This window comes from Balaenoptera physalus, assembly GCF_965194825.1.
Source record: "Balaenoptera physalus genome assembly, chromosome: 18".
NCBI classification, from domain to species: domain Eukaryota; kingdom Metazoa; phylum Chordata; class Mammalia; order Artiodactyla; family Balaenopteridae; genus Balaenoptera; species Balaenoptera physalus.
This window is the reverse complement of record NC_138899.1, coordinates 77,860,194-77,873,615: the sequence shown is the minus strand read 5'-3', so window position 1 is coordinate 77,873,615 and position 13,422 is coordinate 77,860,194. Positions and strand designations below refer to the sequence as shown.

At 48.6% G+C, this 13,422-nt stretch overlaps 1 protein-coding gene across 3 annotated transcripts in view; it reads left to right on the top strand.

Moving 5' to 3' along the window:
• Window positions 1-13,422, top strand: part of LOC309647806 (phospholipid-transporting ATPase IB) — a 546,353-nt gene that overhangs the window by 498,842 nt on the left and 34,089 nt on the right. For 2 of the 3 annotated variants that reach the window (XM_082435527.1, XM_082435525.1), the window contains exon 35: window positions 1,721-1,825. The exons of the other annotated variant lie outside the window; for it this stretch is intronic. In XM_082435527.1, coding sequence (XP_082291653.1) covers window positions 1,721-1,825 — 105 coding nt within the window. The remainder of the gene's footprint in view (window positions 1-1,720; window positions 1,826-13,422) is intronic. 3 annotated transcript variants of the gene reach the window in all.

The following is a 13,422-nucleotide window of genomic DNA, read 5'->3' as shown; positions in this document are numbered from 1 at the left end:
GGGGTTAATGAACCCTGCTTGCTCTGTGGGCAGGAGGCTGCAGAGGAAGGGAGGACGAGGGAGGGAGGACAGTGCTGAAACAGGAAGCGAGAAAGCTCATCCTCTAGGACGAACCAGACACGCTCCACGGGACCCATGTATCTGGCGTGAACCCGTGGAGTGGGGCTGGCTGTTTACCCAGCTGGCTTCTATCCATACAGCCCCAGAAACCCGTGAGTTCAAAGGTAAAGTTTGGGCCCAGCGTATTCATTCATATTGAACAGTATCAATTGTCACATTCTTTTTGACTGTCTCCTTTCCAGCAAAAAGTTAAAACGTTTTCTCGTTTCTTGTTTAAATGAAAATTCCGCCACCTCCGCTTTGAACTGCAGTATTTTACACCCCTGAGTCTCAGGACATTGCTTGGTGTGGTTAAGGAATTATGTGTGAAAACCTGTGTGGTTCATTTCTCTTGTTTCCTCCGGGGAAATTAATGACTGACCCATATACAGAGTCTCAGCCCTGATTCTCCCTCGGAGATGAACTTGGAGTGTCAGCAGATGACGGGGCGCTGTCTTCACGGACTTCCTTCCCTTGAAGGTGGGGGGCAGACGGGAGTACATGTTTCCGTGGAGCAGCTCACGTCTCCAGAATGTTCCATCTCACTGTCCTGCGTCCTTGAAGATGCGCTCAGTTTTGTTATGATTCTGTCTCTGAGTCCGGCTAACTTGGTGGGCTCCCCACATGCATTTGTATGGAAACTAACAAGCTTTTCAGAAGAAGGAACGCTGCCCTGGGCTGCTCCGTTAGGGCCCTCTTGCTTTTTACAGTTTTTCTTTTCCCCTTTCTAACCTGTGTCTCCTTAAATGCCCTTTCTTCCCCTGTATAGTTTCCAACCAGCTGCTCTCTGTTTAATCTCAATTTTAGGAAGACCTTTGCCATCAGACACTTATTGGAACATTGTAAGGTATTTCTTAGTTTAATCAGGAAAGGGTGCAGGTAACTCTTCCTGCAGGTCAGGAAGAGGGGCCCATCTGCAGTTTACACGGCTGGAAAGGCCAGACCGTTTTGTTACCCCATCCCTTGCTTCACGCCGCCGAGGCCTGCAGACATGGGCCCTGATGGCAAGTCTCTGCAAGAGAAGAAAGGAAATCTGTGTCCAGGTATTTGTGTTGACCCAAATTTCTGGTCAAGGGTTTGGCACGATGACTGTGAACTCTGGCATCATAATTCCCAGTCCTGCTGCGACAGTGGCTCTTTTCACCCTAAAAGGAGAGAGAAGACTGCTCTCCACCCACCCCCCCGGGCTCCTGATCTCACCGTCAGGGCGCAGCCCGAGGGACCCACATTCATCCACTAGGGTGAGGATTAAAGCATCTTCTGGGGTTTTTGGTCCTGCAGTGAAAAGCTTTAGAGGTTGACCCACAACTCTCCAGGTACCCTGGGCTTCTGTCTGGACGCAGGGGGCCTCAGCCAGCTCTGCAGTGACAGGCGGTGCTCTTTAGGGGGGCAGCTTCTGACCCTCATGGCCCGAGTCTGTTCTGCAGGACTTGGGGTGCTTCCCAGGTTGCGGAAGTGGAGCCCTTGCCATGCACGGGGATGGTGAATGTTCCATGGTGTCCCCAAGCCTGGGCCCGGCTCAGAGGGCATCAGGTGTGGCCCACGAAGGGGGCAGCTCATTTTCAAGGCTGTGTAAAAAGTTCACGTGTCATGTCCTTCTTGTCTCTTCCTTGTGACACAGGGCCAAGCACACCTGCAAAAAAACACTGCTGGAGGAGGTGCAGGAGCTGGAGAGGAAGTCCAGGGTGATGGGAAGAGCAATGCTCCGGGACAGTAACGGAAAGAGGTGGGCAGCCCCGGGCCGATGTGCCGAGGATCCCCTCTCCTTTCTCCCGCCTTTCGTTCCCGGGTTTCCTTCCCGCTTCTCGGTGTGCAGTGTGAGATGGGTTGCGTGAGGTGTAAATCTCGCCCTCCCAGGGGCAACGTGAAATCTGACTTTTGGGTCCCTGGGTCTGCCCCCCGGGGTGAGATGGGGGTTTATGTGGGGTCTGGACATGGGAAAACAGCCCACGCGCGGAAGATAGAAATAGTAGCATTGTGACCTTCAGGGGAAGTTCTGTGTTGGCAGTGTTAGTAGAGTGTTTAAAAACCAGGCCTTTTGATACCAGGCCCAATTATGACACTGAAGTGTATCTGCCCTGAAGGTTTGCTGGCTGAAGAACGCGTGTTATTTGTGTAGATTTGGCTACAGTTCTTTTCAGGTATACACGGGGGGTTTTTTTTGTTTTTTTTTTTGTTTGTTTTTTTTATTTATTTTTGGCTGTGTTGGGTCTTCGTTTCTGTGTGAGGGCTTTCTCTAGTTGCGGCAAGCGGGGGCCACTCTTCATCGCGGTGCGCGGGCCTCTCACTATCGCGGCCTCTCTTGTTGCGGAGCACAGGCTCCAGACGCACAGGCTCAGCAATTGTGGCTCACGGGCCCAGTTGCTCCGCGGCATGTGGGATCTTCCCAGACCAGGGCTCGAACCCGTGTCCCCTGCATTGGCAGGCGGATTCCTAACCACTGCGCCACCAGGGAAGCCCTGTTTTGTTTTTAATGAATTATTTTTTTGCTGCTGGTGTTGGGAAAGCATCACGTGACCTACTGGCTGGTCCAGGGATGCAAGGGCTCCTGACCCCCCTTCTTTCTCATACAGCCTCAGCCTACCACCCCCACCCCCCCCCACCCCCGCACCCCCGCACCTAACTGCTGGGCATGTGAGTAGGTTTTGTTTAATCGCTTATGTTAAAATGTTATCAGATTGCATTTGGTTAAAATTTACCAAAGGAAATTGACCTGGGCCCAAGGAGAATTTGCAGGGTAGTAAGGAGACTTTTGCTGCCTTAGGGACATGAATGTCTGGGAAATTATGAGCATGACTCCTCTCAGTGCTTAGAAGGAACCCTGTAGCCAACTGCTGAAGAAACAAAAATCTGGAGGTTGAATACTTCTATTATATTTATATTCTGTCTTGTTTCTATTCTGTTGTACCATCTTTCAAAGCAGTGAAAACAAAGCATTTTGTTTGTTTTATTTTGCTTTTAGGAAAGACAATCCAAACATTTTGAGAAGTATTCGGAATATTATCTCAAACGACTAGATATTTTAGGAAAGGGGTTGAAGAGTATAGGGTTGACGAGTATGGAGTAGAAGTTGTGGTTTCTGTGTGTGTTTATGACTTAACTGTGTTGAGTCCATTAGCATTCACTGTATGGCAGCTGTGCTAGTTGTTGTAAGCAGTTATCTATCAACGGGACAAAGAGTCACTGCCCGAAGAAGCTTCAAGTCAGGACTGGGGCGGGCGGGGCCGGGCTTTAAGGTGGTCTGTGTGTAACTGTTACACAGGCCACACAGGCTAAGGGTGAGCAGGGCTCTTCTCCCCATTAGACATCGGGAAGCCTTTCTCGGTGACAGGATGGGCTTTGAGGACGGGGAGATGGTAATGGACAGGAAGGATGAGGGCATGTCTGCGGCAGACGCCTGGGCAAAGGCTTGAGTCGGACGTGTGCAGGGGAGGACCGCGTGCGCCCACAGAGCTCAGAGCCCGCGTTTGAATTCTGGCCCTGATGGGCCATGCGGCCTTGGGTGACAGATTGCCTATAACGAGGCTGTCCTCATCTGTCCTAGAAGAAGGCGAGTGGCCGGCTGGTGGGGGGGCGTGTTGTGTTAGGGTTTTATGGAACAAGACGTGGGACAGCACATTGACCCGTGGAGACCAGCTGAACGTCGGGGGCTGGGCTTCAGTCTGGCAGAAGGGTCGTGATGTTGAAGGGTGTCGTGGGCTGTCAGCCTTGAGAGAGCTTGTGGTTGATTAAAAAAATGTAATTTTTAAAAACTATTTATTTTTTTATTGAGGTGTCGTTGCTTTCCAATGTGTGTTAGTTTCAGGTGCACAGCAGAGGGATTCAGTTATACACCTACATATGTATATGTATATACACACACGTGCTTTTGCAGATTCAAAAAGAATGTAATTTCTAAATGCACTTATCCCGTTCAAAATTCACTTTTACATGTTCAGCTGGATCAGAAGACAGCTAGAGTTTAAACGTGGTCTCCTGCCTTCTGCGTTCTGGGATCTCTTCGGTGGGCGCTCTGTACGCTTGCGACGGTGGTAGTTGATGGGAGTGTCTGTGAACGGCTGGGTGCAGGAGGTCCTCGAGGGGTCACGGCCTCCTTTCTCTCTGTCCCAGGATCTGGCCTCACTTCTGTGCTCCTAGGAAGCCAGTTCAGGGGCCCCAGGCCTCCCACCGTCCTCGGTGCCACCTCCCCGCACATCTGACTTCTCCCTCCTAATGGCCCCCAGATCTCCTGGGTGGTCCATGTGCAGCCTGGATAGACAGCTGCTCTCTTTCGGAGAAGCCTCTGCCCTCACAATTGTTCCTTCATCACCTGCTTGGATTCCGGAGCTGTTGCGGGCTGGGGGAGGGGTGGCTGGGGGAGGGGTGGCCAGGGCAGGAGTGCGGGCAGAGATTTCTGCAGCGCTGTCCTGCCTTCCGAAGAGTCAGGGACCGACTCCCTCTCTGAGAGACCCTGAGTGTCCTGTCTCTTCTCTCAGCTCCCCGTGCCCGACTCCCCACCCCGTCGGATGTCTGGGTTCACCCGTGCATCTCTCTCCCGCTGTCAGTCTGGCACGTAGGGGCAGCTCTGTAAACATTTGTTGACTGAGCGGAAACACGAAAGTCCGGTGAAGAGAGGAAGGTGAGCCTGCAGCTTCCGTGCACCTGGTGCTCCGGGGCATTTGCTCCTGTTGCAAGTGGCCACAGAGGGATACAGGCCATCGCTTGGCCTCTAGTGACAGGGCCCTTCATCTCGTGGCTTGAGAGTAGAGCTCACGTGGAAGCGCAGATGGGGAGGTGGTCCTATCTGTGCAGAGACGAACCGGCCTGGAGCCGGTCCTCCCCACCTCCCACTGCCCCAGTGCCCAGGCATCCTGCCTCCCTGCCCATCGCCGTTCCTCCCCACCTCCCACTGCCCCAGTGCCCAGGCATCCTGCCTCCCTGCCCATCGCCGTTCCTCCCCACCTCCCACTGCCCCAGTGCCCAGGCATCCTGCCTCCCTGCCCATCGCCGTTCCTCGGCTCAGCTCTGACACCCTTCCCGAGGGCCCCTCGAGGACAGCCTGCCAAGTCTGAAAACCCCGATCCAAGTAGCTGGCAAATAGTCTAGCCGTTTTTCTCAGGAATGTACTCACAAGAAATAGAACCAAAATCTTTATGCATGAATCCTAAAACCCCTTTTGTGCCAAATGACCATTTTAAAATGGTAGCTGGAGATGCTTAAGTGTCCCTATGTGCCCTTAATTCATTCGGTAAAATACTTGAACATTTTATTGATCTTATTAAGCCCCCAAACTTTTTCACGATTTTGATAAACCTTAAAATTTCATGAACCGGCTTCTGCCCTTTCTCATGAGTAAATCGGCTTCCAAAATTAACCTGTGTCCTTTGGGCATAAATCAGCCCGTTCTCATGACTTAGAGAAAACAAGCTGATAATGAGAAGGGGAATTAGGTATCTAGAAAATATCATGAAGTAAGAAATACCAAGGGAATGAACAAAAATGGGTTTTCTTGATTTTTAGTTTGTTTTTTTCTGGGTGGAGCACTTTTCTCGCTGTGTAGTTTGTGTAGCTTAGAGATGCTGGACACTTAGTGGTATTTAGATTGTTCAGAATACCTTTCCCCAAACCATCTTCCCCGTGATCTTTCCCAGGAGACAGCCCTACTGTTCTGTCTGTGGAGCAGAGTCTGTCATGCACACCATTACTTTGTACCATCTGAAAAATGAGCTAAGCGGAAGAATTCCTTGTTTCAATATTTGGTAATATTTTTTCTCTCTTTATTCCTTTTTTTTAATATAATTGAAGCACAGTTGATTTACAATGTCGTGTTAATTTCTGCTGTATAGCAAAGTGACTCAGTTATACATATACATCCATTCTTTTTTATATTTTCCATTATGGTCTATCTCAGGATATTGAATATAGTTCCCTGTGCTATACAGTAGGACCTTGTTGTTCATCCATCCCTCTTTATTCCCAACGTGTAACTCATTTTTTTTTTTTCTGCTGGAAGAAAATCTACCAATGCTCACTTACTTTACAGATATAATTCAAACAAACGCCTAAAATGTCACGTAAGATAACAAACTAAGTTTTTCCCCTTAAACTTTTTTTCTTCCTTGGTGTGTGGTAGGGGGGTGTCCTGGTCTTTTAGGTGTTTCATCAAAGCGAGAAAAAAGGTTGAATGTATTAGATGAAAACACCTAGTTTCCCAGTTATGCTTAGTCTGGATAAACAACAAGGAGACCCTTGTCTTGTTCCAGACCTTCTTTCTGTTCATCATAGTTGGTGGGAGGGGAATGGGGTGGGCCCTGTGCTGATTTTCTCCAGTTTCAAGGTCAAGAGTTCTGGTTGCTGCCCCTGCCTTGGGCCAGCAAGGCAGTGGGATTCTCTTTCGCTTTAGTGCTTTCCCTGAGTACAGCTTATGCTGAGCCCTGGGTAAAGGAAGCCATGCGGCTGGTCCTCCCCGGGCCATGAGCCATCACTGCATCCCCCGTGTGGTTTTCTATCCTTTGTGAACATTGATGCACAGGCTCCCTGCCCACCCCCCCGCCCTCCCCCTCCTGAGCCAGCGCTCACGGGGAAATCTAGACGGCCGCCCACCTCTCGGGAATTCCAGAGGAATCTGATCTGCTCCTCCGTCTGGGCCACAGCCTGTGTCCACCCAGCTTCCATTCCATCAAGGCTACTCCACACGGCCAGGGTGCTGTCCTCACTGATGATCTGGGCCTCCTCACGGAGTGTTATCTGCCAACAGCCAGAGTCAGAGCCTGAAACACATCAGCAAGATTTTCAGACAAAGGAAAGCTTGTCCGCTCCCCCCGACCAGGCCGTACTCTCCCAGGCTCTTTTGAAACCAATTACATTAAAAAGAAAACACAGGGCTTCCCTGGTGGCGCAGTGGTTAAGAATCCGCCTGCCAATGCAGGGGACACGGGTTCGAGCCCTGGTCCGGGAAGATGCCACATGCCGCAGAGCAACTAAGCCCATGCGCCACAACTACTGAGCCTGCTCTCTAGAGCCCGCGAGGCACAACTACTGAGCCCGTGCACCACAACTACTGAGCCCGCGAGCCACAACTACTGAGCCTGCGCTCTAGAGCCCGCGAGCCACAACTACTGAGCCTGCGTGCCACAATCACTGGAGCCCACGTGCCTAGAGCCCGTGCTCTGCAACAAGAGAAGCCATCGCAATGAGAAGCCCGCACACCGCAACAAAGAGTAGCCCCCGCTTGCTGCAACTAGAGAAAAGCCTGCACGCAGCAACGAAGACCCAACACAGCCAAAAATAAATAATTAAAAATAAATTAAAAAAAAAAGAAAACACAAAAACTTCCCAATACATTTTGAGTGTGTACTCAACTAAAAAATATCCATTATGCTTTGGTCTTTAAACAGAAATCCTTTGATGTTTAAAATAGTGTTGGTATCGTCATATCTCCAAGTCAAAATTGGTACAACTGCTGAGTCGAAGATGAGTATAAACAAGGCCCAAAACAGGAGATGCACCAACTTTACTGTGTATTATTTCTCCAATATAAGCCTTATGTCATTTCAGGAAAAATACTTTTTTTCTCAAAGTATAGGGTGTGAGCTCTGTCTTCCTTTTGTTTCCCTCCCACCCCTTCTCCCACTTTTTTCCTCTAAAATACCTATTAGTCATTTTATTAGCTAAAAGGTTAGGAAACTATGGCATCAGTTTAGCGAACCTCTCCAGACCAGGTGGCAAATGTCTGCCTCCAACATCTGGTTAAGATTTATTTTACTTCCAGCTGCATTTTTTCCATCAATGTGTCATGAAACTGAGGAAAGAGCAGAGACTGTAGAGACAGACCTGAATTGAGCTCCAAGCCCTGCCACTCACTGAGCTGTGTGACCTTGGCTGAGTTACTAACGTCTCTGAACTTTAGTTTTCTTATCATCAATTTGGTTTGAGGTTTAAATGAAATAATACAGGTTAAATCTATAGCATATGTAGACTTTCAGAAAGCGTTAACACCCCTATGTCTCTAACTTAGAAGCAGAATCACAATTCAGTTTCGCTGGCCCTTTGAACACACATGGTTTTCCCAGAGGACGTGGACAGACAAAGGAGTCAGATCCCTGTCCTGGAGGGACCCGGGCCTGAGGACAAATGCTTCCTCTCCAGACACACTGACATTGCTCCCTCGTGTCTGACTTCTCCCACTATCCTAACATCTGCCTGGGCTTCCCTTAGTACATTCATTTATCAAGTTTTCTAAATTATTCAGATATTCAACATACATGAGAGTAGAGAGATGAAGACAACGAATTGCTGTGTACTCATTGCCCGGATTCAACACTTACCAAGATTTTGCCACAGCTGCTTCATCTAGCCCCTTTTTGCCCCTATTTTTTGGGGGGTGGGGTGGGCCATGCTGCGTAGCTTGCAGGATGACCTTAGCTCCCCGACCAGCGATTGAACCCGGGCCCCCTGCCATGGCAGCTCAGAGCCCTAATTAGCCACTGGACCACTAGGGAATTCCCCACCCCTATTTTTTCTTTGCAAATCCCAGGCGTGACAGCATTTCACCCTTACATACTTCAACATGTAGCTCTAAATATCTTACATTATAACGTGTCTATGACTAATACATCTTACCCTTGCTTGTGTTGTGACATAGAAACACTATAACTCCAGTGCCTGTTATCACATCTAATAATTAACCATCATTCCTCTGTATCGGCTGATACTCAGTCCATAAAGAGATCTTCTGGATCGTCTCAGCCCTGTCTTTTTAGGGTTTTATTAGATTTGTTTTAGGATCTAGGCGAGGTCCACACGTAATGTTTTTGGCTGTGTTTCTAAGTCTCTTTTAATCTCAAGAAGTGCCCCCTTCCTTGTTTTTAATGCCATGGGCTTAACAGAATTAGATTTTTCTCGTCATGATCATCACCATGGGCAGCGCATGACAGTTTCCTCCTGTGCAGAGGGGGGAGCTTGGCCTTTGGGAGGTAGACTCACCTGCCCAGGTGGCCCAACTAAACAGGGGCTGCACCCCATCTCCTAAGTCCAGGCCTCTTTCCAAGAAGCCAAGATACTGCCAATCACCCAAGTGTTTCCATTTCCGATTTGACCTTCATTAGAGTCCCCGGAAAGCAGCGGAGGCCAGGAGGGGTACCTGCCCGGGGGGCGGGAGCCCCATCAGAGGCTGCAGACCAGGGCCTGCCGTCGGCCAGCCTGATGGGGTCGTGAGCAGAACTCTGCAGGAGCCAGAGTCGTGGTGCTGGTGGCTTTAGGGCCCCACATGTAGAGAGAACATGGAACAGACTTGTTGAGAAAGTGACTTCCAGCCAACATCACCTACTGGGGACCAGCGTGTCTATAAAAGAACCTGAGTGTGTTTAATCCCGCGTGGGGAAGAACCTTGGGCAAGGCCTAAGTCCGGCAGATATTTTAGTTTAGAGACCGAGGAGCTTTCTCAGGAAAACCACCAACTGGGGAGTCAGCAACACTCCCAGGCGAGACCAGGGAAACCTCAGAACAGGTGAGGAAATGCATTCGTGGGACAGAGAGAGTGAAATGACAGGAGCGCTGATGGGATTACCCAGGTGAGGATTTCTGGGGACTGTTTGCATCCTGGGCACAGGAAGGAAAGGATGAGGGAATAAACTCTTAAGGAGGCGAGAGGCCTAATTAGCATTTGATTAATGAACACCTAAGCTGCCGTGTCAACGAAAAATAATTGGCTCTGTTATCTTACGTATGTTCCATCCTGAGGGCCTTTTTGTGGTTGTTATGGCCTGGTGTTTAATAATTGAAACAACTTTTCTGAATACCATTTGTCATTTGTTTCGAAACAAGAAAAGGATTTCTCCTCCACCTTTGAGTGGTGTGTTAGCTGCTCTAGAAGCTGCCCAGATCCCGGCCACTGCCCACGGCTTGATGAACGATGACAGCCTTTTTACAGGACGCCTGGAGAGGGCCGGGAAGGAACTCTGTTTCCTTGCAATGTAGGGAGGTGACAGGGGTGACAGATTCGGTGTTGGTCAGTGGTTTGCTGGCAACAGTCCTCATCCTATTTCTCAGATGACTTGAATACATTTATTTTTTGGATTATGACTTAAGTTAGCTCAATGTCAACTTCACCTGCCAAAAGTTGGCAGATAAAGTCATTTTTACTCGTGAAGTTAATGTCAGTAAGTAACTAGTGCTGATGGCTCACTGCGTCCCTTTTAAACTAACATGAAATATTTTAATCCTTTTTTTTTTGAAAGTTGATTTTATTTAAGCTATTTGTGCAACAATAGAAACAATCAAAAGTCGACTTGAAATTTTTGTTTTTGTTGTATAGGTCATATAATTTGAATAGTGATGTTTTACATTGCAAGCAGGGATTAGTTCTTTGGGAAATTCTTAGAAGATCTTGGCTAATTGCTTTTCTTTCATTATCGGTGAGTTGTTTGTCTCCCCTGTCTTCGCTGCCTACAGCTGGGAGGGGAGCAAAACATCCCAGCTGGCCGAAAATGGGTGACCAGGAACACCCGCTTTGAAACTGAGTCACAATGAGATAATTTCCAGGACGAACCAGAGTCTCTAGCCTGTTTCATTCGTCAGTTCTTGGGGAGGCCGAGGAAAGAAGTGTAGACTTTCTGACACCCTGAAAGTACGGGTACAGAGTGGTTTTTGTAGTGCGTGCACGACGATTACTGAATCCCCTGGTCGTACTGGACTGTCGGAGGGAAGGAGAAGTTGAGGCGTGCTGCTGGACGTTTTGCATTCATGGCCGATGTCTGCTTCTGCCCCAACACTACTCTGAACACATCGCCCGGGTCCCAGGTGTGGTCGGTGGTGTCAGGTGAGGTGGCCCCCATCTCTGTAGCTGGCTGGCACTTGGAAGGCCAGTCTAGGCCCATGTGGTCTCAGGTGAATATGACATCATTGGCCTTGTGGTTGAGAAGAACGTGGAGAACATGTAAAAGTTCCAGCTAGGAGATGGTCACCGTAGCGGGCATCACTGCATTTAGCGATAGATTTATTTGTGTCTCATGATAGTAAATCCTTCCCTGGGCCAGGACACAGGACACAGGACACAGGAACGACTGCTAACCATGGCGCCTCGGTTTTCAGCCACTCAGGGAGCCCAGCGAAGTCTTCCTAACAAGGCAGTGGAAAAAGGGATCTTCAGTGTTTATTCTCTCTCTAGTAATTAGGATCGGTTCAGGGCGTGGTCAGCGGCGGTAACTGGGAGTTCACACTTGCTAATGAGTCACCACGTTGGCTGCATAGCGAATAGAACCAGTGATGTCTTAATCGGGGCCGAATCGTAAGCGAGGGCGGGCCAGGCCAGGGCGTAGCTCGGAACGAGAGAGACAGGTCCCCGCTGTGCTGGGGCTCACGTGGTCCCGTGAAGGTAACAGACGGAACACGTGAATGAACAGGAGAAAATGAGGAAAGTGAGGCAGAGCTCTGTCCTGGGGCATGACTGGCCGGGCTGGAGTGGGCAGGAAGGCCTCCCAGGATGGCACTTACCGAGACCCAAATAAAAACAGTACACGCGGCCACCCAGACGGAGATCTGGGGAAGGAGCCCTGCTGGCTGCAGAGAGGGCTGGTGGGAAGGCCAAGGGGGCCCGCCTGGTCTGGCCAGTGCCTCCGAGGTGCGGGCAGAGTCTTCTAGGCGGCGGCGGGGCCCACGCCACTCGGTCCCTTGGGGTTTTGTGAGCCAGCCCAGGGGACCAGGGTTTCAGCCACCAGAGCCACGGGAAGGGTGTAAGCAAGGGGAATGCAGGACCCGGTTTTCTTGAACACGTGATTACCGTGATGTTTTAAAGCCATGGAATACCATACCTAAATTAAAAAGTTAAGTAAAATACCAAAATATAAAATGGAAGGTATTTATTAGTATGAATTTATTATAAAAATTCAAATTAACACATGTATTTGTTTTAAAGTCAATCAGTGGTGACACTGAGATGATTTTCAAAATGACAAAAATCTGAAATTAGTATCTTAGGGAGGACAGATGTCTTATCTCTATATCCAGTTTGTCTCTACTTTCTTTTGGGTTGTACCTAGAAAAGCCTCGATGTACAAAACTTAGTTGCCAAATTTAAGGGTTTCACAGTTCACCTGGTAACCTCAGACAGTTTTTCTTTTTTTCTTTATTATATTTAATATAATGATTCATTTGCTTAAATTAATATATAAAATAATATTAATATATAATATTAAACAATTACATAATGATTTTATAATTATTAAATAATATATAAATATAAAGAACACATAACATATAAATAATATAAATTTGCTTATATTTCTTATCAAAAATGTACAAGTCATATAAAGAAGCAACCAACAGCTTCTGTAAGCACTAAACTCTCTAAAATAGCATCGTGATAAATTGATTGCTCTCGTTGCAGAATTGACTGCAGACAGGAACAGGGGTCAAGCAAAGCACTCAGAGCCGAATAGGCTCATTGTCACTATTATGTTACATGAATGGACACATAAGAATGCTTTTTTAAAAATAGCGATATATAGTTACAACCTTTCTAATAAGTGACTGATACGTAAGATCAACTATAAGAACCTTTAGGATTTCCCTGGTGGCACAGTGGTTGAGAATCTGCCTGCCAATGCAGGGGACACGGGTTCGAGCCCTGGTCTGGGAGGATCCCACATGCCGCGGAGCAACTGGGCCCGTGAGCCACAACTACTGAGCCTGCGCATCTGGAGCCTGTGCTCCGCAACGGGAGAGGCCGCAATAGTGAGAGGCCCGTGCACCGCGATGAAGAGTGGCCCCCGCTTGCCGCAACTGGAGAAAGCCCTCACGCAGAAACGAAGACCCAACACAGCCATAAATAAATACATAAATAAAACTAAAAAAAAAAAAAAAAAAAAAGAATCCACCTGCCAATGCAGGGGGCACGGGTTCTAGTCCTGGTCCGGGAAGATCCCACATGCCATGGAGCAACTAAGCCCGTGCACCACAACTACTGAGCCTGCGCTCTAGAGCCCGTGAGCCACAGCTACTCAGCCCGCGTGCCACAACTACTGAAGCCCACGCACCTAGAGCCCATGCTCCGCAACAAAAGAAGCCACTGCAATGAGAAGCCCGCACACTGCAATGAAGAGTAGCCCCCACTCGCCGCAACTAGAGAAAGCCCGCACGCAGCAACGAAGACCCAACGCAGCCAAAAATAAAGAAATATAAATAAATAAATTTTAAAAAAGAACCTTTAATGTGAGAACTTTCGGGAAGCAAGTTAACTTGAAACATTTGTGGTTTCTGATATATTAAGATTTAATATGGGGCTTGCCTGGTGGCACAGTGGTTGAGAATCCGCCTGCCAATGCAGGGGACACGGGTTCGAGCCCT